This window comes from Oncorhynchus mykiss, chromosome 9 (assembly GCF_057628025.1).
Source record: "Oncorhynchus mykiss isolate SJ-2025 chromosome 9, ASM5762802v1, whole genome shotgun sequence".
NCBI classification, from domain to species: domain Eukaryota; kingdom Metazoa; phylum Chordata; class Actinopteri; order Salmoniformes; family Salmonidae; genus Oncorhynchus; species Oncorhynchus mykiss.
In genome coordinates, this window is record NC_143030.1 from 63208491 (window position 1) to 63232246 (window position 23756).

A 23756-nucleotide genomic window follows, 5' to 3' on the forward strand; every position below is an offset into this window, starting at 1 on the left:
GTGGGTGATTGTTTCCGTGTCTGTGTTTGTTCACCACACGGTACTGTTTCGGTATTGTTCACGTTTATTGATGTTGTATTAGTGTTCATGTTGAGTTGTTAAATAAACAACCATGGACAATTACCACGCCGCATCTTGGTCCGATCCTTGCTACACCTCCTCTTCAGACGAAGAAGAGGAAAACCTTTACACTACCTGCAAGGAATCACGTGCCGTCATCATTGCTTTGCACAAAAAGGACTTCACAGGCAAGGATATTGCTGCCATTAAGATTGCACCTAAATCAATAATTTATCAGATCACCAAGAACTTCAAGGAGAGCGGTTCAATTGTTGTGAAGAAGGCTTCAGGGCGCCCAAGAAAGTCCAGCAAGCGCCAGGATTGTCTCCTAAAGTTGATTCAGCTGTGGGATCGGGGCACCACCAGTACAGAGCTTGCTCAGGAATGGCAGCAGGCAGGTGTGAGGGCATCTGCACGCACAGTGAGGCAAAGACTTTTGGAGGATGGCCTGGTGTCAAGAAGGGCAGCAAAGAAGCCACTTCTCTCCAGGAAAAACATCAGGGACAGACTGATATTCTGCAAAAGGTACAGGGATTGGACTGCTGAGGACTGGGGTAAAGTCATTTTCTCTGATGAATCCCCTTTCCAATTGTTTGGGGCATCCGGAAAAAACTCACTCACAATTTTGCCTAAGAACACAGCCATGAAAAAAGAATGGTACCAACACATCCTCAGAGAGCAACTTCTCCCAACCATCCAGGAACAGTTTGGTGACGAACAATGCATTTTCCAGCATGATGGAGCACCTTGCCATAAGGCAAAAGTGATAACTAAGTGGCTCGGGGAACAAAACATTGATATTTTGGGTCCATGGCCAGGAAACTCCCCAGACCTTAATCCCATTGAGAACTTGTGTTCAATCCTCAAGAGGCAGGTGGACAAACAAAACCCCACAAATTCTGACAAACTCCAAGCATTGATTATGCAAGAATGGGCTGCCATCAGTCAGGATGTGGCCCAGAAGTTAATTGACAGCATGCCAGGGCGGATTGCAGAGGTCTTGAAAAAGAAGGGTCAACACTGCAAATATGGACTCTATGCATCAACTTCATGTAATTGTCAATAAAAGCCTTTGACACTTATGAAATGCTTGTAATTATACTTCAGCATTCCATAGTAACATCTGACAAAAAATATCTAAAGACACTGGAGCAGAAAACTTTGTGGAAATTAATATTTGTGTAATTCTCCAAACTTTTGGCCACAACTGTTCATTCTCAACAACCCCATCTGGACGCATTGATTCTGTTTAAGGCTTGATTTCCTGAGTTTTATTCCATGTATAGCCTTTCTTTGAAGTCCATGATCATCAATCGCATGAACTTGGTAAGAATACCATTATAACAGGTATAAAGGCTTAATACAGATTTCTAAGCAAGTTATGAACTAATAATTAACAGCATAGCTATAAATACTTGTGACCCTTTACAAACCCTTTACACACAGAATGAATGTTACTAGTATTTTACTAGTAAATTACAGGTTTGTGCAAATACTTTAATAAACATTCTCAACTAATTCTGAGCTTGCTGAGCTCTGAAATCAGAAAACAGAACATGACAGTTTTCCCACATACATTTAAAGACAACATGCTTTCTGAAAATGAAGTCATATAGTGATAGAAAGTATTTTGTTATGCACCAAAAGACAAGGAATGTTGAAAAGCACACACTGGTTGTTTTTTGTAATATAAAATACTTGACATCAAATATCTGTGTAGTACAATACAAAATTGAAGACATGTTTGGCCATTTTGAAATAACAGCAGATCAGAATACAGAATACACAAGTATGAAAATATTAAATAAAATATTAAAAACTGGCACAGCAACAGATACGTTTTGGTAAGAGTGTTTGGTAAGAGTGTTTGGTAAGAGTGTTTGGTAAGAGTGTTTTGGTAAGAGTGTTTGGTAAGAGTGTTTGGTAAGAGTGTTTGGTAAGAGTGTTTTGGTAAGAGTGTTTGGTAAGAGTGTTTGGTAAGAGTGTTTGGTAAGAGTGTTTGGTAAGAGTGTTTGGTAAGAGTGTTTGGTAAGAGTGTTTGGTAAGAGTGTTTGGTAAGAGTGTTTTGGTAAGAGTGTTTGGTAAGAGTGTTTGGTAAGAGTGTTTGGTAAGAGTGTTTTGGTAAGAGTGTTTGGTAAGGGGTGTCTATAAAAAGAGAGTCCCTCCTGTCCTATTTGGATTCCACCATTATAAACCCTTATTTCCTCTTCCTAGTCGTGTGTGTCTGCTCTGGAGCCGCCAGCGGCATATCAGATCTCTCTGTCTCATATCCACAACTTTCCATCCATTTCTAGAGAGAGAGAGAGATGGAGGAGGAAAGAATAAGTGTCAGGAAAGAAATGAGAAGTGACATTAGCAAAAAAACAACGGCATTAAATGAGACATGCGATTGTTGTTTTGAACCCCTGCTGTCACATACACTGACCTTTATTGCAGCCTTTAGACATATCTCTCTCTTTCAGTAGGTTGTTTTTGTAGTCTAAGGATAGAAAGTGCAAAGAGGTGGGTCATTAAATTCTCCATGTCATGATGTACCATGCCTTATGAGATCTGTGCAGCGGCAGCCATTATTGAGTCACCCTGTTCAAACTCTCTAGTCTATATGAGGTACAGTAGGGCCTACAGCAGCATGGGAACCTTACCTGAATTCGGGTATTCCTGGGTGCAGACCTTCAGCACTGTGGCATCCAATGCGATGTCATCGTGGCCAGTCACATGACTCCTGTTTACCAGTAAGAGAGGGAGGTGGTTAGTGTTAACAGTTCAGTGAGAGTTCAGCTCCTCCTTAAAATGAGTCATGTTCTCATTATTATCAAGTGTGACCATCCACCATACTAAATCAGTTCTGACCGTTCAGATCTTCGCAGGTCGTACTCCAGCCCTAAAATAAGATTAAACATACTTTAATCACACCATTACAGATCACCAATCACACACAGAGCCATTTAACTGATTTAAATATGAAATTGAGGACATTCATACAAATATATAGTTTGGTTGTGTGTGATAGAGAAGAGTCACGAAGAGATATATACAGTTGAAGTCAGAAGTTTACATACACCTTAGCCAAATACATTTCAAATCAGTTTTTCACAATTCCTGATATAAAATTCAAGTAAAACTTCCCTGTCTTAGGTCAGTTAGGATCACCACTTTATTTTAAGAATGTGAAATGTCAGAATAATAGTAGAGAGAATGATTTATTTCAGCTTTTATTTATTTCATCACATTCCCAGTGGGTCTGTAACGGGTGTCGTCGTCGGATGAGGAGGAATCGGACCAAAGCGCAGCGTGGTAAGTGTTCATGCTTTTTATTTAAACTGAACACTATAACAAAATAGAGACATAAAAAGCTCTAAGGTCAGGGTGTGACAGAGTCAGAAGTTTACATACACTCAATTAGTATTCGGTAGCATTGCCTTTAAATTGCTTAACTTCGGTCAAACATTTCGGGTAGCCTTCCACAAGCTTTCCACAATAAGTTGGTTGCATTTTGGCCCATTCCTCCTGACAGAGCTGTTGTAATTGAGTCAGGTTTGTAGGCCTCCATGCTCGCACACGCTTTTTCAGTTCTGCCCACACATTTTCTATAGGATTGAGGTCAGGGCTTTCTGATGACCACTCCAATACCTTGACTTTGTTGTCCTTAAGCCATTTTGCCACACCTTTGGAAGTATGCTTGGGGTCATTGTCCATTTGGAAGGCCCATTAGCGACCAAGCTTTAACTTCCTGACTGATGTCTTGAGATGTTGCTTCAATATATCCACATAATTTTCCATCCTCATGAAGCCATCTATTTTGTGAAGTGCACCAGTCCCTCCTGCAGCAAAGCACCCCCACAACTTGATGCTGACACCCCCACAACTTGATGCTGACACCCCCGTGCTTCACGGTTGGAATGGTGTTCTTCGGCTTGCAAGCCTCCCCCTTTTTCCTCCAAACATAACGATGGTCATTAAGGCCAAACAGTTCTATTATTGTTTCATCAGACCAGAGGATATTACTCCAGAAAGAACGATCTTTGTCCCCATGTGCAGTTGCAAACCGTAGTCTGGCTTTTTTTATGGCGGTTTTGGAGCAGTGGCTTCTTCTTTGCTGAGAGACCTTTCAGATTACGTCGATATAGGACCCATATTACTGTGGATATATATACTTTTGTACCTGTTTCCTCCAGCATCTTCACAAGGTCCTTTGCTGTTGTTCTGGTATTGATTTGCGCTTTCCGCACCAAAGTACGTTCATCTCTAAAAGACAGAACGCGTCTCCTTCCTGAGTGGTATGATGGCTGCGCTGTACCATGGAGTTTATACTTGCTTACTATTGTTTTTACAGATGAACGTGGTACCTTCAGGCATTTGGAAATTGCTCCCAAGGATGAACTTGTCTTGTGGAGGTAAAAAAAAAAAATTCTGAGGTCTTGGCTGATTTCTTTTGATTTTCCCAGCAAAGAGGCACTGAGTTTGAAGGTAGGCCTTGAAATACATCCACAGGTACACCTTCAATTGACTCAAATTATGTAAATTAGCCTATCAGAAGCTTCTAAAGCCATGACATAATTTTCTGGAATTTTCCAAGCTGTTTAAAGGCACAGTCAACTTAGTGTATGTAAACTTCTGGCCCACTGGAATTGTGATACAGTGAATTATAAGTGAAATAATCTGTCTGTAAACAATTGTTGGAAAAATTACTAGTGTCATGCATAAAAAAAAGTCCTAACCGACTTGTCAAAACTATAGTTTGTTAACAAGAAATTTGTGGAGTGGTTGAAAAATTAGCTTTAATGACTCCAACCTAAGTGTACGTAAACTTCCGACTTCAACTGTACAGTGGAAGACACACACACACACACACACACACACACACACACACACACACACACACACACACACACACACACACACACACACACACACACACACACACACACACACACACACACACACACACACACACACACACACACACACACACACACACACACACACACTACCTCTCTTTCTGCGTCGTCGGGTAAGCACAATGACGATTGTTATGATGAAGGCTAGGAGGAAGAAGGTTGCCAGGAAGTAGCCCATCTGCTGGAAGAAGTGCCCTGGGTGCTCAGGGAGGATGACGTTGACTACCCGTGGTCTCTCAAGTTCAACCACATCAGGGCCTGAAGGTAGAAGGACAACAACACAGTGGATTCATCCGTCCACTAATAACACTCAATACTTTATAAACACAGTCTGGTGGTTCAAAGTACATAGTCTTGTTCACATTGTGTTTTATCCATGCTCAGTGAAATTAAAATGTCAATCAAACAATTTATCTTAATGATAGTTCAAGTGATTATATGTAATGGCTATATGTCATTTATATTGCATTTTGAAGGACAATTACAACAGTATGTTATTTCTGCTTCAGTTAAAAACAATTGTGCTTATTTTACGCTCGGGGAGCGTAAGGCAGAGAGCGTGAGGTAAGGAAGAGCAGCTTTATGTTAAAACACTTTTCAGCTGTAACGAGTTCCAGACCTGATGCAATGCAGCTGCTATTCTTCTCCTTAAAATAGAAATACAGATTAACCAAGAAAGGAAAGGGAGAAAAGGAAGGTGGGAGGGGAGAGGGGAGGAATTCTGTTGTGTGCAGACAAGTCTGTCTGAATGAGTTTTCCAGTTATTTACTTATTCTCATAAACACAGTCAACCTTTTGCACAGTATGGAAAAATAAATCCTAGCCGTTGCCATCTCTCTCAGTCCCTGAAACTCCACCAGTCTGACTGGTCCATGTGAGCAGACATATGACAACACTCACCTCACAGTCATCAAGTCCTCTGCAACACAAACACAACTTCTGCCAGTTTTCAGGCAGAGTTGTGCAATACACCAAAATATCAGACAGAGAGAGGGGGAGGGAGAGGGATTTGTTAATTGTGAAAGACATATGATTTAATAATATTTCAGATTGGCATATACAAGTGTTTCTTCCCTCACTGAGGTGTTTCTTCCACTGTCTAGAATCTGCTCAAACCCTATGCACACAATAATATGTCATCCATCCATACTTTTCCATTAGACAATAACAGTTACTGCACCATAACCCTCAATCAGCATGCCACTGTTATCAATCAGGTCTCGCTCTCACCTGCTGGGGTGAGAACAGAAATTATAGTCATTGGGGATGATGATGGTGGAGACCAAGCTTGGGAAGGCTGATGACACTAACAAATCAAATCAAATGTATTTATATATTATTTACATCAGCTGATATCTCAAAGTGCTGTACAGAAACCCAGCCTAAAACCCCAAACAGCAACCAATGCAGGTGTAGAAGCACGGTGACTAGGAAAAACTCCATAGAAAGGCCAAAACCTAGGAAGAAACCTAGAGAGGAACCAGGCTATGAGGGGTGGCCAGTCCTCGTCTGGCTGTGCCGGGTGGAGATTATAACAGAACATGGCCAAGATGTTCAAATGTTCATAAATGACCAGCATGGTCAAATAATAATAATCACTGTAGTTGTCGAGGGTGCAGCAAGTCAGCACCTCAGGAGTAAATGTCAGTTGGCTTTTCATAGCCGATCATTAAGAGTATCTCTACCGCTCCTGCTGTCTCTAGAGAGTTGAAAACAGCAGGTCTGGGACAGGTAGCACGTCCGGTGAACATGTTACGGTGCGTGAATGAGGACCCAAAAGCGAATTAACGTAAACAGAGCTTCTTTAATAACAAAACAAAACGTAGGCTCAGATGGACCGGCAGGTTCCGACAGGACAGGACAAGGTTGCAGCAAACATGACGATAGTCTGGTTCAGGCATGAACAACACAAACAAGAATCCGACAAAGACAGGGGCAGAAACAGAGAGAGATATAGAGGACTAATCAGAGGGAAAAAGGGAACAGGTGGGAAAAGGGGTGACGAGGTAGTTAGGAGGAGACAAGGCACAGCTGGGGGAAAGAGGGGGAGAAAAGGTAACCTAACAACGACCAGCAGAGGGAGACAGGGTGAAGGGAAAGGACAGAAACAAGACACAACATGACAGTACATGACAGTACCCCCCCACTCACCGAGCGCCTCTTGGCGCACTCGAGGAGGAAACCTGGCGGCAACGGAGGAAATCATCGATCAGCGCACGGTCCAGCACGTCCCGAGAGGGAACCCAACTCCTCTCCTCAGGACCGTACCCCTCCCAATCTACTAGGTACTGATGACCACGGCCCCGAGGACGCATGTCCAAAATCCTACGGACCCTGTAGATGGGTGCGCCCTCGACAAGGATGGGGGGGGGGGGGAGACGAGCGGGGGCGCGAAGAACGGGCTTGACACAGGAGACATGGAAGACCGGGTGGACGCGACGAAGATATCGCGGAAGAAGAAGTCGAACTGCGACAGGATTAATGATCCGAGAAATACGGAACGGACCAATGAACCGCGGGGTCAACTTGCGAGAAGTGGTCTTAAGGGGAAGGTTCTGAGTGGAGAGCCAAACTCTCTGACCGCGACAATATCTAGGACTCTTAGTTCTACGCTTATTAGCAGCCCTCACAGTCTGCGCCCTATAACGGCAAAGTGCAGACCTGACCCTCTTCCAGGTGCGCTCGCAACGTTGGACAAAAGCCTGAGCGGAGGGGACGCTGGACTCGACGAACTGAGATGAGAACAGCGGAGGCTGGTACCCGAGGCTACTCTGAAAAGGAGATAGCCCGGTCGCAGACGAAGGAAGCGAGTTGTGGGCGTATTCTGCCCAGGGGAGCTGTTCTGACCAAGACGCAGGGTTGCGAAAAGAAAGACTGCGTAAGATGCGACCAATAGTCTGATTGGCCCGTTCTGCTTGACCGTTAGACTGGGGGTGAAAGCCGGAAGAGAGACTGACGGAAGCCCCAATCAAACGGCAAAACTCCCTCCAAAATTGAGACGTGAATTGCGGACCTCTGTCCGAAACGACGTCTGACGGAAGGCCATGAATTCTGAAAACATTCTCGATGATGATTTGTGCCGTCTCTTTAGCAGAAGGAAGCTTAGCAAGGGGAATAAAATGAGCCGCCTTAGAGAACCTGTCGACAACCGTAAGAATAACAGTCTTCCCCGCTGACGAAGGCAGTCCGGTGACAAAATCTAAGGCGATGTGAGACCACGGTCGAGAGGGAATGGGAAGCGGCCTGAGACGGCCGGCAGGAGGAGAGTTACCGGACTTAGTCTGCGCGCAGACCGAACAAGCAGCCACGAAGCGACGCGTGTCATGCTCCCGGGTGGGCCACCAAAAGCGCTGGCGAATGGAAGCAAGCGTACCCCTAACGCCAGGGTGGCCGGCTAACTTGGCAGAGTGAGCCCACTGAAGAACGGCCAGACGAGTAGGAACGGGAACGAAAAGAAGGTTCCTGGGACAAGCGCGCGGCGACGGAGTTTGAGTGAGTGCTTGCTTTACCTGCCTCTCAATTCCCCAGACAGTCAACCCGACAACACGCCCCTCAGGGAGAATCCCCTCTGGGTCAGTGGAGGCTACTGAAGAACTGAAGAGACGAGATAAAGCATCAGGCTTGGTGTTCTTAGAGCCCGGACGATAAGAAATCACGAACTCGAAACGAGCGAAAAACAGCGCCCAGCGCGCCTGACGCGCATTAAGTCGTTTGGCAGAACGGATGTACTCAAGGTTCCTATGGTCAGTCCAAACGACAAAAGGAACTGTCGCCCCCTCCAACCACTGTCGCCATTCGCCTAGGGCTAAGCGGATGGCGAGCAGTTCGCGGTTTCCCACATCATAGTTACGTTCCGACGGCGACAGGCGATGAGAAAAATACGCGCAAGGGTGGACCTTGTCGTCAGAGAAGGAGCGCTGAGAAAGAATGGCTCCCACGCCCACCTCTGACGCGTCAACCTCGACAATGAACTGTCTAGAGACGTCAGGTGTAACAAGGATAGGTGCGGATGTAAAACGATTCTTGAGGAGATCAAAAGCTCCCTGGGCGGAAACGGACCACTTAAAGCACGTCTTGACAGAAGTAAGGGCTGTGAGAGGGGCTGCCACCTGACCGAAATTACGGATGAAACGACGATAGAAGTTTGCGAAGCCGAGAAAGCGCTGCAACTCGACGCGTGACTTAGGGACGGGCCAATCAATGACAGCTTGGACCTTAGCGGGATCCATCTTAATGCCATCAGCGGAAATAACAGAACCGAGAAATGTGACGGAGGAGGCATGAAAAGAGCACTTCTCAGCCTTCACAAAAAGACAATTCTCTAAAAGGCGCTGGAGGACACGTCGAACGTGCTGAACATGAATCTGGAGTGACGGTGAAAAAATCAGGATATCGTCAAGGTAAACGAAAACAAAGATGTTCAGCATGTCTCTCAGGACATCATTGACTAATGCCTGAAAGACAGCTGGAGCGTTAGCGAGGCCGAAAGGAAGAACCCGGTATTCAAAGTGCCCTAACGGAGTGTTAAACGCCGTCTTCCACTCGTCCCCCTCCCTGATGCGCACGAGATGGTAAGCGTTACGAAGGTCCAACTTAGTGAAAAACCTGGCTCCCTGCAGGATCTCGAAGGCTGAAGACATAAGAGGAAGCGGATAACGATTCTTCACTGTTATGTCATTCAGCCCTCGATAATCTATGCAGGGGCGCAGGGACCCGTCCTTCTTCTTAACAAAAAAAAAACCCCGCTCCGGCGGGAGAGGAGGAGGGGACTATGGTACCGGCGGCAAGAGCTACAGACAAATAATCTTCGAGAGCCTTACGTTCGGGAGCCGACAGAGAGTATAGTCTACCCCGGGGGGGAGTGGTTCCCGGAAGGAGATCAATACTACAATCATACGACCGGTGTGGAGGAAGAGAGGTGGCCCTGGACCGACTGAACACCGTGCGCAGATCGTGATATTCCTCCGGCACCCCTGTCAAATCACCAGGCTCCTCCTGTGAAGAAGAGACAGAGGAAACAGGAGGGATAGCAGACATGAAACATTTCACATGACAAGAGACGTTCCAGGAGAGGATAGAATTACTAGACCAATTAATGGAAGGATTATGACAAACTAGCCAGGGATGGCCCAAAACAACAGGTGTAAAAGGTGAACGAAAAATTAAAAAAGAAATGGTTTCGCTATGATTACCAGAAACAGTGAGGGTTAAAGGTAGCGTCTCACGCTGAATCCTGGGGAGAGGACTACCATCCAGGGCGAACAAGGCCGTGGACTCCCTTAACTGTCTGAGAGGAATGTCATGTTCCCGAGCCCAGGTCTCGTCCATAAAACAGCCCTCCGCCCCAGAGTCTATTAAGGCACTGCAGGAAGCTGACGAACCGGTCCAGCGTAGATGGACCGACAAGGTAGTGCAGGATCTTGAAGGAGAGACAGGAGTAGTAGCGCTCACCAGTAGCCCTCCGCTTACTGATGAGCTCTGGCTTTTACTGGACATGAAGTGACAAAATGACCAGCAGAACCGCAATAGAGACAGAGGCGGTTGGTGATTCTCCGTTCCCTCTCCTTAGTCGAGATGCGGATACCTCCCAGCTGCATAGGCTCAGCACCCGAGCCGGCAGAGGAAGATGGTAGTGATGCGGAGAGGGGGGCAACGGAGAACGCGAGCTCCTTTCCACGAGCTCGGTGACAAAGATCAACCCGTCGCTCAATGCGAATAGCGAGTTCAATCAAGGAATCCACGCTGGAAGGAACCTCCCGGGAGAGAATCTCATCCTTTACCTCTGCGCGGAGACCCTCCAGAAAACGAGCGAGCAAAGCCGGCTCGTTCCAGCCACTGGAGGCAGCAAGAGTGCGAAACTCAATAGAGTAGTCTGTTATGGATCGATTACCCTGACATAGGGAAGACAGGGCCCTGGAAGCCTCCTCCCCAAAAACAGATCGATCAAAAACCCGTATCATCTCCTCCTTAAAGTCCTGATACTGGTTAGTACACTCAGCCCTTGCCTCCCAGATTGCCGTGCCCCACTCACGAGCCCGTCCAGTAAGGAGAGATATGACGTAGGCGACACGAGCAGTGCTCCTGGAGTAAGTGTTGGGCTGGAGAGAAAACACAATATCACACTGGGTGAGGAACGAGCGGCATTCAGTGGGCTCCCCAGAGTAACACGGCGGGTTATTGATTCTGGGCTCCGGAGATTCGAAAGCCCTGGAAGTGGCCGGTGGATCGAGGCGGAGATGGTGAACCTGTTCTGTGAGGTTGGAGACTTGGGTGGCCAGGGTCTCAACGGCATGTCGAGCAGCAGACAATTCCTGCTTGTGTCTGCCTAGCATCGCTCCCTGGATCTCGACGGCTGAGTGGAGAGGATCCGAAGTCGCTGGGTCCATTCTTGGTCGGATTCTTCTGTTACGGTGCGTGAATGAGGACCCAAAAGCGAATTAACGTAAACAGAGCTTCTTTAATAACAAAACAAAACGTAGGCTCAGATGGACCGGCAGGTTCCGACAGGACAGGACAAGGTTGCAGCAAACATGACGATAGTCTGGTTCAGGCATGAACAACACAAACAAGAATCCGACAAAGACAGGGGCAGAAACAGAGAGAGATATAGAGGACTAATCAGAGGGAAAAAGGGAACAGGTGGGAAAAGGGGTGACGAGGTAGTTAGGAGGAGACAAGGCACAGCTGGGGGAAAGAGGGGGAGAAAAGGTAACCTAACAACGACCAGCAGAGGGAGACAGGGTGAAGGGAAAGGACAGAAACAAGACACAACATGACAGTACATGACAGAACAGGTCAGGGTTCCATAGCCGCAGGCAGAACAGTTGAAACTGGAGCTGCAGCACGGCCAGGTGGACTGGGGACCGCAAGGAGTCATCATGCCAGGTGATGGCACTACTCCATACCCTGCTGAGACCTGTTAGATAACTCAACCGAACCAAAATAGTAGTGATTTCCATCACCTTGGGGCATTTCTCTAGTTTAAATCTATTGTCCTTGGCCAAAGCGCAGGTTTGTCATGACTAGCCTGAGGATATGTAAGAGGTTGAGGCAGGCTTCAAATAAGAAATGATCTGAGGACAGGTACCACTCCTGGGTGGATCTAGCAAACCGCACCAGTCTTACAGAACAAATTGTAGTCAATTAATCTAATTTAACACTTCCCAAAGGGCATCAAGGTTGCTAATTATCTCTTGTCTGTTTTGAATTATGTTAATATGCACAAAACCGCAGTGTCACGATCAAGGTCAACTCTCTGGAGAACAATTCGTCAAGCCTCAGTTCTCTCTTCGTGTCTCAGCTGTTGACGGTTTCATTTCCCCTGACAGATAAAATTAGAACATACACGCAGAAACACAGTGTGACGTGCCATGCAGACTGCAGGGGTCACACAGGGTGTGGTTTTAGTCTTGTTGAAACATTGTGGTTAATTTGCAGCCAATGAGCTGAGGGAAGACATCTTCATTTAAACAAGAAGACACTGATAGCATATTCTATTCTATGCTAGCTACACGCTGTTACTGATACTTATGCACGTTCTTGTGGTCACAACAGAACTGAGTTCTACTTCAGCTTGCCATAAATGATTACAGTGTAACAAAAGAGAGGGGTAATGACTGCTGCAATTGTAGAGGATTGTAGAGGTCAGCACAGATAAGAGTTGGCTGGATTTAACAAAGGAAAGGGCACAACTACGTAGGAGAAAAGTAAAGATAAAATGAAATACCTCAGGCCATATATGCATTGATCCATGTGAATGTCTTCCCTGCATACTTTACAATGCTGTTAAATGGGTCAACCTATCTTAAAAGGGTGAAGCAGGATCCAAATCTAACACAGAACCCCCCCCCCCCCCCCCCCAACTATTCCCTTTTATGTCCCAGCTGGCCCAGATGCTGAACAGATGTAGCACACTTCTTTCTGCTGCTGATAAACACGCCACAAGCAGAGGGCCAGAGAGAAGGAGAGAGACTAGAGATGAAGTGGGTAGGGATATACTACTGTTCTGTAAAGATAGGCTACTGTTCTGTAAAGATAGGCTACTGTTCTGTAAAGATAGGCTACTGTTCTGTAAAGATAGGGTACTGTTCTGTAAAGATAGGCTATTGTTCTGTAAAGATAGGCTACTGTAGAGAGTCTGGGAGAGATTAGGGATGGATGGAAATGTACAGAATCGGTACCTAGAGGAAAATGGGGGAGGGTCATGCTTTTTACATTTTAGTCAAGGGGAAGGTTTAGTATTTTTTAAATCTGGTCCAGGGGAGGGTCATGTAGTCTGTAATTGATGACATTTAAATATTTTTCAGTGTTTTAGAATGAGTTGCTCATTAGTCTATATATTAATGTGTGCCCGATGCCGCACCTCATCTCAAGTGTGCCTATAGGCTATGTAGTGTGGTCGCTATCAAATTATCCACAGCCTGTAGGCTATACGCTATGAAGTGCATGCTCGGAGAAGCACAGAGCAGAGTTATATTTCCTAGATAGCTGCTGGGATGGTTTAAATTAAACTAGGCTACATTGTGTACTGCAATGGATATTCCAACCATGAGCCCCGGCCTGCTCTACTCTTGCTGATCAAACCTTTTTTTGTGCTGCCTAACCAATGCTGTGCTATGTAGGCCTACAGTGGCAGTACAGGAGGAGAATCCAACAATTATTCAGAAAATAGTTTTTGATTAGGCCTAGTCCAAAAAATGCAATATCTTGCACAAGGACCGGCCTATAGCTTATGCTCTTTAAATAGCCTACCTCCTTGTCAGTGAAAGGCTGTTAAGTTAAGATTAAGACCAGGATCTGAATTGAGGGGTATGAGAGGGTTTGCCATAGGCCTTAAAGACAATGGCAAAAAAAGCACAGGCCTAAACCCTTGTTAGCTTACCATTTTGAAGAAAATCAAACGGATCCGATTATAAAGTGATATATAACAGTGCTTTGGTCGGCTAGAAACAAGCTGTAAAATACCCGGATGCATATGGGAATATCATTGTTTAGTTTCTTTGACATTCAGAGATGGAGCTATAACCCTCTATAGCCAAGGATACAAAAAATTTACTTTGTTTGGGAAGTAATCTAATTCTGCCACTATCAATTGATTAAACTATCCATATTCTGTAAAATAGAAGATGTTTTAACCCAGACATCTTTTAGGGAAACACTAGCTACCTTCTCTCATTGGGTTAACCCACGGAAGAAGAGTAGCTAGCAGTTAAAGCATACATTTTTCTGCATCAGGTAGACCTAACTTTTGAAAGTACCATGCTCAGATTCATAATAATGTCACAGATATAATTATTTGCAAACAGAGACAGTTTTTTGCCAACAAGACAGACTGATTTGGCATTGGATAAATATGATAAGATGAACACATAGGCCTATCACTCAGTCCATTCCTAGCCTGTAATTTCAGTAATTTGTGTGGTATTAAAAATATTGTGTCAAATTACATAGAATTGCATGAAATGTTTATAGAGGGATATTTTTTTCTCAAATACGATGAAAGAACAACATTCTGGCCCACAGCCCTGTGTGCTATCAACATTCTTGCGTTGCCATGTAATGCTCACAGGATGAAGAACAGTTTCTAGAAACGGCATATCTAAGGCTCTGGTCTGTCCAAAAAGGGAGGGTAAATGGTAGGCATGTTCTCTGCTATCCACTTTATGTTTAAAAAAATTGAAGCGCTCAGGGAGGGTTTTGGTAAAATATATTTTGCTGAAGGGAGGGCTATCCATTTTCATTTCAGACAGGTCAGATTTTCTCCATGTAACCCTTACTATAAATAACGTTCACTCCCTAATGAAACTAAAAGAGACTAACAGAGAAATCCCAATGCACCAGATGCAAAGCCTAACCATGCACCCTCTTTCCCCTGGAGTCTGGCTTTACTGCTCCTGTCTGACTCTGTGGAGCTAAAATGGTGAACTAAGCCATTGCTCAACTGTGGAAAAAGGAAAAAGGTCTCCAATGAAAATGAGAGCACTTCCGTTATGGCCAATTAGTGGCCTTCCAGACAGACTTTTTCAGACAGGCTGCCTGCTGTCCAACATCACAGTCAGATTCCCCTTCTCCACACTCCAAAACTCTCAGTTCTCTCTCGCTCTGTCTCCCTCTATTACTTTTTCTGCAGCCAAATGCATTATTTCATTATTTTTTTCTCGCTCCCTTTTTCTCAGTCTGTTTCTTTTGTTGCCTCTTTCAACCATTCCTCCATTCCCTCTTTCTCTCCCCCTTCCTCTCGTGCGGACAGGGAAAAGGTTTGGGGATCTGCCACAAAGATGCACTGACTTAACCAACCAAAGATGCCTATACGTAAAAATGACCCATAAATACATCCCAGGAACAGTGTTCTCAGACTACAAAAACTGCTGAAAAGACAGACACACACCAATCAGATTAGGGAAAGCGAAACTCAGAGAAGATGTGAAAAATAGATTATAGAGAGAAGATAGAATGATTTATAGTTGAAAAGAGAAAGAGAAAAGAGAAAGTGCTTTCAAAGAACAGAACTGTAGTTTCATTCTTACTTTGTCATGTTCTAATGAAGATTTCAAAAGGTTCACATTTCCCATCAGAAAAGCAATTCCTAAAATAAAGGGTAATGCTGAGTCTCTTACTTGGGTCATCACTGGGGAGTGTGTGGGGGATAGCAAGGACAGTCGGGACAGCAGGGGCAGCAGGGGCAGCAGGGGCAGCGGTGAGGACCGGAGGAGGTGGGGGCAGTGAAGGCCCCACCATGAGCCTGTAGATGAGTCTCTCGTGCAGGCCGCAGTAGTGGTGGTGCAGGTGACAGGAGTACAGGCCCTTGTCAACAGGCTGGAGATTAGAGATGGTCAGAGAGAAATCCCCTACAGAGAAGGCATCCTCAGAGACACTCATCTTGTCCACAGGGAAGAGTGGTCCATACTGCCGGCGCTCTCCAGAGGCGTAAAGGTCCACCAGGCGGTCAGCTCCATCAGGTCTCACCCCAGGTGGCTGCCAGTCCCAGTGGGCTACCTGCTGCTGGTCCTCCTGCTGGCCCTCCATCCACAGAGGCCGCCTGTTCACACAAGGCAACACCACAGAGCTCCCCAGCAACACCACAAACACTGTCTTGTCCCCGTCCCAGTAACGCTTCTCCTTACGGACTGAGACAGGACAGGTTGAAATGTGTTATTAAAATAAGCTAAACAAATAGTGCCAATACACAAAATTAATTATATTGTTACTATTCAGAAATGTATTGAGGGTAGTCACCTGACTTGGTGGTGTTGAGCTGTATCTTGATGGACTGGTGAAGCTGGCAGTAGTGGTGATGCAGATTACAACTATAAACACCTCGATCAGCTGTTCCTACATCTGGAAGAATAACATACATTACAAGTACATTTCTAGATTCCAAGAATTTGTGTAATATTAATGTCGTCCAGCATGAAATTACTGAATATTTTATGGAGCGTTTGCAGTCATGAGCATACAATAGACCACAGGCCCAACTCACTGTTGATGACGAGGGAGAAGTTCCCGTCAGTGAAGGCGGTTTTGGGGATGGTTATGCGGCCCTTGTTGAACCCATTGTAGACTCTCTCTTTGACGCCAGCAGACATGTCCAGTATCCTTTCCACAGAGTACTCTGGTGTGCTCCGGAACAGGTCCCAGTGGACCACCCTCTGGCGATCCTTCAGCCGGTCCCGGGTCCATATCATGCGCGGGCTGTGGCAGGGCAGCACGGCCTGGGTCCCGGCTGGGAGGGTGATGTTACGGGCCTCCACCACCACATCTAACTTGCTGCTGCTCTGGCCCCACGCTAATGCAATACACACACATGGGACGTATTAGTAAACTTGGCAAAGACCTAAAACCCCATGAATCACACACTACAAAACAAAGCCGCAAACACATGCATAAATGTTTTCAATGCAATAAAATGAGTTATACAATTAAGTCATATTTTATGAGGACGTACCACTGGGCAGGAAGAAGACAGAAGAAACTGAAACAAATAATAGAAAATGCAACTGAGTCATCATAGGAACAACAACTATCTGTCTGGCAGGGTTTGACCTGAGCTGATCCCTGACTTCTGGTCATGATGCTGTTGTTGTGAACGGATAGCTAATACAGTAGTCAGGACTGACTGGTATTACAGCTGGGTAACTGAGACAACTGGGTGGAAGGATAGAGAAAAATAGGCCAACAGAAAACCAAGAAGAATATGTAAGAATGAAGCAGGGAGGAGGAATTAGATAACAGGGAGTGTCAGTACCAAAGGAACAATAAAGACCATGATTGTTTTCATTAAAATACTGTATATGCCTGAATTTAGAATTTAGAGAAATAAGTAAGTGAAGTACCAGTCAAAAGTTTGGACACACCTACTCATTCAAGTTTTTTTTCTTTCTACATTGTAGAGTAATAGTGAAGACATCAACACTATGAAATAACACACATGGAATCATGTAGTAACCAAAAAAGTGTTAAACAAATCAAAATACATTTTATATTTGCGATTCTTCAAAGTAGCCACCCTTTGCCTTTGACAGCTTTGCTCACTCTTGGCATTCTCTCAACCAGTCTCCTGGAATGCATTTTAATTAACATGTCTGCCTTGTTAGAAGTTAATTTGTGGAATTTCTTTCCTTCTTAATGCGTTTGAGCTAATCAGTTGTGTTGTGACAAGGTAGGGGTAGTATACAGTAGATAGCCCTATTTGGTAAAAGACCAAGTCCATATTAGGGCAAGAACAGCTCAAATAAGCAAAGAGAAATAATAGTCTGTCATTACTTTAAGATATGAAGGTCAGTCAATTCGGACAATTTCAAGATATTTGAAATGTTCTTTAAGTGCAGTCGTAAAAATCATCAAGCGCTATGATGAAATTGGCTCTGATGACGACTGCCACAGGAAAGGAAGACCCAGTTACCTCTGCTGCAGAGGATAAGTTCATTAGAGTTAACTGCACCTCAGAGTGCAGCCCAAATAAGAGTTCAAGTAACAGACACTTCTCAACATCAACTGTTCAGAGGAGACTGCGTGAATCAAGCTTTCATGGTCAAATTGCTGCAAAGAAACCACTACTAAAGGACACCAATAATAAGAAAAGACTTGCTTGGGCCAAGAAACACAAGAAATGGACATTAGACCGGTGGAAATCTGTCCTTTGGTCTGATGAGTCCAAATTTGAGATTTTGGGTTCCAACCGCCGTGTCTTTGTGAGACGCAGAGTAGGTGAATGAATGATCTCCACTTGTGTAGTACCCACCGGGAAGCATGGAAGAGGAGGTGTGAGGGTGTGGGGATGCTTTGCTGGTGACACTGTCAGTGATTTATTTAGAATTTAAGGCACACTTGTGTGTCGCACATTTGCCCCATTATCCCTTGTATATTTATACCTGTGTTCTCTGTTGTCTGTTGGTCTTGTCTCATCAAGCCTACCAGCGTTTTTCCCCTACTCCTGTTTTCTCTAGTCCCTGTTTCCCGGTTTTGACCATTCTGCCTGCCATGACCCTGAGCCTGCCTGCCGTTCTGTACGTTGTGACACTGCCCTGGATTACTGACCTCTGCCTGCCCTGAGCATGCCTGCTGTTCTGTACCTTTCGGACTCTGATCTGGATTACTGACCTCTGCCTGCCCTTGACCTGTCATTTGCCTGCCCCTGTTTTGTAATGCACTTTTGTTACTTCGAACTGTCTGCATCTGGGTCTTATCCTAAGGTCTGATAGTACGAACTGGCCCTGACTGACTCAGCAGACCTGCAACACCATCTCCTCCCAAGGGGCCACCATTGGGAGACACAAGGAGTTACTTCGAGGTCTTCTGGATGGATTTCAGACTTTGGCAGAGCGCCATGACTGTGCCTCGCTTACCTCCTCCAAACTGCTTTGCAGGAGGGTCAGGAACCTGTCGGGCGTTTCTCTCCCAGTGTTCCCTCATCTTCGAGCTGCAGCACCCTGACTTCACCCTGTCAGTACTCACCTCTCCCAAGGTCCCGTTCACGTGGTCCCCAGCTGCTGACCGGGTGTTTCTGGACCTAAAGCACCACTTCCCCACAGCTCCCATATTGATCCATCCGGACGCATCCCATCAGTTCGTGGTGGAGGTAGACGCTTCGGATGCCGGAATGGGGGCCGTCCTGTCCCAGCGTTATGCCCTAGACCTTAAGCTGCATCCCTGCACCTTCTTCTCCCATCGCATTAATGCAATGGAGAGGAATTATGATGTGGGGAACAAAGAACTACTCACGATGAAGATGGAAGAACTGGTTAGAGGGGGCGGAACTTCCATTCATAGTGTGGACGGATCACAAGAACCTGGAATATCTCCACACCGCCAACTGTCTCAACTCCAGGCAAGCTCGACAGGCCCTGTTTTTCACCCAGTTCAACTTCACCATCTCATACTGCCCGGGGTCTAAGAATGTTAAGCTGGACGCTCTTTCACGCCGCTATTGCCCCGCTTCTACACCCTCGGACCCAGGGTGGGGGGGCCCGGCTAACCCGGATGTTTCTCCCAGATGCTGCCCACTCCCCGGTCTTGGAATGAGCTCATTCCTCCAGGCTTGCCTGTCACCCTGGCTCCTGTCGGACCGTGGCCTTGGTGCAACAATGCTTTTGGTGGCCCACCATGGTTTCGGACGATTCTGAGTTCGTCGCCGCCTGCACCGTCTGTGCTCAGAACAAAGCTCTTCGGCATGCTCCGGCTGGCCTCCTTCAACCTCTTTCTGTCCCTCACCGTCTGTGGTCACATATATACCTGGACTTTGTCACTGGTCTCCCTCTGTCTGATGGAAACACCACTATCCTCACTGTGGTGGACAGGTTTTCCAAAGTCGCCATTTCATTCCCCTCTCCAAGCTACCTTCTGCCAAGGAGACGGCCTAGCTCATGGTGCAGCACGTCTTCTGGATCCATGGACTTCCAGTGGAAATGGTTTCCGACCGTGGTCCTCAGTTCTCGTCCGAGTTCTGGTAGGTGTTCTGCACATTGGGTCGTCGGCCAGCCTGTCCTCCAGGTTGCCCAAATCCAATGGCCACTCAGAGCATGCCAATCAGGAACTGGAGCCTCGTCTCGGCCAAACCCACCCCCTGGAGCCAGCAACTCGTGTGGGTGGAGTACCCCCGGAACACCCTTCCCTGCTTGGCCACTGGGATCTCTCCCTTCGAGTGCTCCGTGGGTTATCAGCCCCTGCTCTTTCCAGAGCAAGAGGAAGAGGTCAACATACCCTCTGCAAAGATGTTTGTCCGCGCTGTCGAAGTACCTGGAAGAATGCTCGGTCGGCTCTTCTCAATACCATCTCCAGTTATCGTCGACCCCGGCTCCCCGCTATCATCTTGGGCAGAGGGTATGGCTCTCCCCTCGGGATCTGCCCTTCCGGGTAGAGTCCCGCAAACTTTCCCCCCGTTTTATTGGCACTTTCCCCATCTCCAAGATTATTAGCCCCTCTGCAGTTTGTCTTCTGTTGCCCCATATCCTCCGTATACATCCCACTTTTCACGTTCTAGGATTAAACCTATGTCTCACAGCCCTTTGTTTGCTGTTTCCAGGCCCATCCCTCTCCCCCGTCTCATCGACGGCTAACCCGACATACACGGTGAGGCACCTCCTGAAGGTTCGGCCGTGGGGCAGGGGATCCCAGTACCTGGTTGACTGGGAGGGTTATGGCCCGGAGGAGAGGTGCTGGATCCCCGCTAGGAACATCCTGGACCCAGCCTTCATCACTGAGTTCCATCGCAGGCACCCCGGTCAACCAAGGTATACGCCCAGGTAGGACGCCAGGGGGTGTCCCTAGAGGGGGGGGTACTGTCACACCCTGATCTGTTTCCTATGTCTTTGTGCTTGTTTCTGTCCCCCTCCAGGTGTCACCCAATTGCCCCATTATCCCCTGTGTATCAAAGCATTCTGCAGCAATACACCATCCCATCTGGTTTGCACTTAGTGGGACTATCATCTGTTTTTCAACAGGACAATGACTGGCCTTCACAAGCACTTGACCTCAACTCAATTGAGATGGTTTGGGATGAGTTGGACTGCAGAGTGAAGGAAAAACAGCCAAGAAGTGCTCAGCATATGTGGGAACTCCTTCAAGACCGTTGGAAAAGCATTCCAGGTGAAGCTGGTTGAGAGAATGCCAAGAGTGTGCAAAGCTGTAATCAAGAATCAAGGCAAAGTGTGGAAAATTTGAGGAATAAAAAATAGATTTTCATTTGTTTAACACTTTTTTGGTTACTACATGATTCCATATGTGTTATTTCATAGTTTTGATGTCTTCACTATTATTCTACAATGTGGAAAATAGTACAAATGAAGAAAAACTCTTGAATGAGTAGGTGTGTCCAAACTTTTGACTGGTACTGTATATACTTCTCTACATTTGTGTTTTTACTCTCTTGGAAAAAAGTCATCTTTTTCTAACCCAGATTTTCACTAAGTGCCATTACATGTGCTGTTTTACCTAAGGGCCAGCAGCAGCAGTGAGATGTATACAGCCCAGGCAGCACACAGAGGCTTTATTCATTCCCCTGATAACCTCTTTCAAGGCCAAGGTCCTGGGGGATAACACAAAGTGACCGCTGCCACAGCCCAGCACTACAGCTGGCTGCCTATTACATAGGTCATAGATGTCTATTGTAATACCAGTGTATGTTAGCTATTCTTGTCAAGTCACATAGGTTTAGCAGGCAGGTTTATGTTTTGTTTAAATTAACGGCATAAAAATGGATCGTAATGGTTTTGAGTAGGCCTACAGTATTCTGTTTTGAAGGGGTAGTTGTGGGGTTTATGAGAGACAATAGAGACCAGGTGCTTGTCTCTATGGGCATTGAAATACCATTATTTATTTCAAAGGATCGTTCTGGATTAAAATGACTCTCATCCACTTCTGACACTTTAATGCTGATGTTTTATATAACTAGACGATACCTAGAAGAGGATAGATGTCTCATCTATATGATCAACATGTCTATGCATGTCAATGAGTGAAAAAGTGTCAGTTTGAGTGACTGCAGTCGGAGGGTTTTGTACAATGAGCTCATAATAGTCCAATAGTGAGTATGCCACTGTACTTGCATGTGAGAGCCTACTGGGAAATGGTGGCGTGAGCAGCACGGAAGAGTATAATGTATTCTGTAGACAGAGAAGAAACTGTGTCTAAAATCCCTATAATTTTCTCCTTGATCTCTGATGCAGTAGCTGACTGACTCAGGCAGCCAAATGAACACTTAAAGACTTAACTACATGCTACTGGATTGCCATGTTTAATGACTGCAACTTTCACAAGAACTTAAATATTAAGGTGAATCTCTATTGTGTTTTACATTCAATGTTCAGTTTTAACATGAATTTATTCATTCATGAACCACAGGAAAAAATCATGCACATGGTTTCCTCTCCTACGAATCTTTGCAACCACCACGATATTGGTAAATCATTCAGCTATCACACAAATACTTTTTTTTTGCAAGAATTCATGAAGAAATTACTTTTTTTCACAGTTCATATAAGACATTGTTATTTGCTAGGAGTCTAAGTCCCCTAAATGTTTTTTTCGGAGTGGTAATCCCCTTCCCCTGTATCTCGGGTAACTTCAGCTCATTTATGGTGAGACACTCATTACTGACACATATAATGACAGGCTGCAGGGATTGTGCTGACTCTCCTATTCTGACCGCAGTTAACTCAAAACACATCGGAATGAACCCATAAGAAAAGCACCCACACACCACCAGATAACTGAGGCAGACATGATGCAATTTCTTTTTTGGTGTTTAGCTCATTTGCACAATGCCTGTCCTGGATAAATGAACATTTGTTAAATTCAGTCAATTAGATTTTTATACACTACTATATCACTGATCGGTCAAAATGATACGCATACACTTCATAAGTAGATCAAAAAATAAATAAATAACAAGGGAGTCAAGACTGTAATTATGATTGTTTTCGGCTTACACCATGAAAGTAAGGTGATGGAGATCATCTTCTTTCACATTGTACAACAAACATTTAATTGTCCAACAGAACAAACAAAATACCAATGAGAACAAATGTTTGACTAACCACAGTACAAGAAACACCCCCTTAACTGTGTATAACATCTTAGAAATACATTTATTAAAGCTTTACCATCTTCCCGGGCATTGACTCTTTAAAATGGTTTTCATAGCCTACTTCTCAAAGCGTTGTTCTTGTTTTAGTAAAAACATAGTTGGAACTTACTTAGAAACAACCGCAACATGTCTTCCAGTCTTTCTTCTACAACTCTTACTCAAAAATGGGAAAAAAAGTAGGTAGGTTACAACACAGTGTTTTGCGCATCAATGGATAGAGGACAGCAACACCTGAAGAAAGTTCATCAACCAGCAACAACAAAACTGCAGAAGTCTCCAGAGTGTAAACCAGCTGTGTATGTCCCTCCTTCGCTTGCCTGTGAAACCCTACACCTTCCTGGCACTGCTACTGAGTGAGAACATCTTTGAAAGTGATCACTTCTTCTGACCTAATATCACAGCTTACCAGAATAGTTTTATAACTTTGTCACTGACTGAACAACAGTAGACTATTTCAGCTGAACATCTTTGAGACTGCCAAGTTCACAATGTTCAATGAAACAAAGGTTGTACAATACTGCCACCCACTGTTTACCTTAGGAAACTGCATAGGAGAAGGTATTAAATAACAGCCTATTCTAATAAGGTATGAACATACTGGTATGATATATTAAATAAGATAAGTAGAGTGAATAATCAGGATGTGATTTTTTTTTTTTTTTTTTTTTTTACCTACTTGCAACAACCATCACACTTAACAGGAGAGGGCAGAACAC

The 23756-nt window shown here is 45.3% G+C and overlaps 1 protein-coding gene across 2 annotated transcripts; it reads right to left on the minus strand.

Annotated features, from left to right (window-relative positions):
- Positions 1 to 1303: 1303 nt before the first annotated feature.
- Positions 1304 to 23541, minus strand: LOC110532466 (matrix remodeling-associated protein 8). Of its 2 annotated transcripts, XM_021616399.3 has the most exons (10): positions 23150 to 23541; positions 16903 to 16929; positions 16438 to 16743; positions 16194 to 16295; positions 15575 to 16084; positions 5052 to 5216; positions 2911 to 2941; positions 2703 to 2782; positions 2486 to 2539; positions 1304 to 2350 (listed from the first exon to the last, which is right to left on the minus strand). In XM_021616399.3, exons 1-10 carry the CDS (start codon positions 23166 to 23168, stop codon positions 2325 to 2327), a joined length of 1320 nt encoding a protein of 439 aa, XP_021472074.3. In that variant the 5' UTR covers positions 23169 to 23541; the 3' UTR covers positions 1304 to 2324. The 2 variants fall into 2 exon arrangements, with proteins under 2 accessions (XP_021472074.3, XP_036844377.2); XM_036988482.2 differs by lacking the exon at positions 16903 to 16929 and having other exon boundaries at positions 23150 to 23496.
- Between the last annotated feature and the right edge of the window lie 215 nt (positions 23542 to 23756).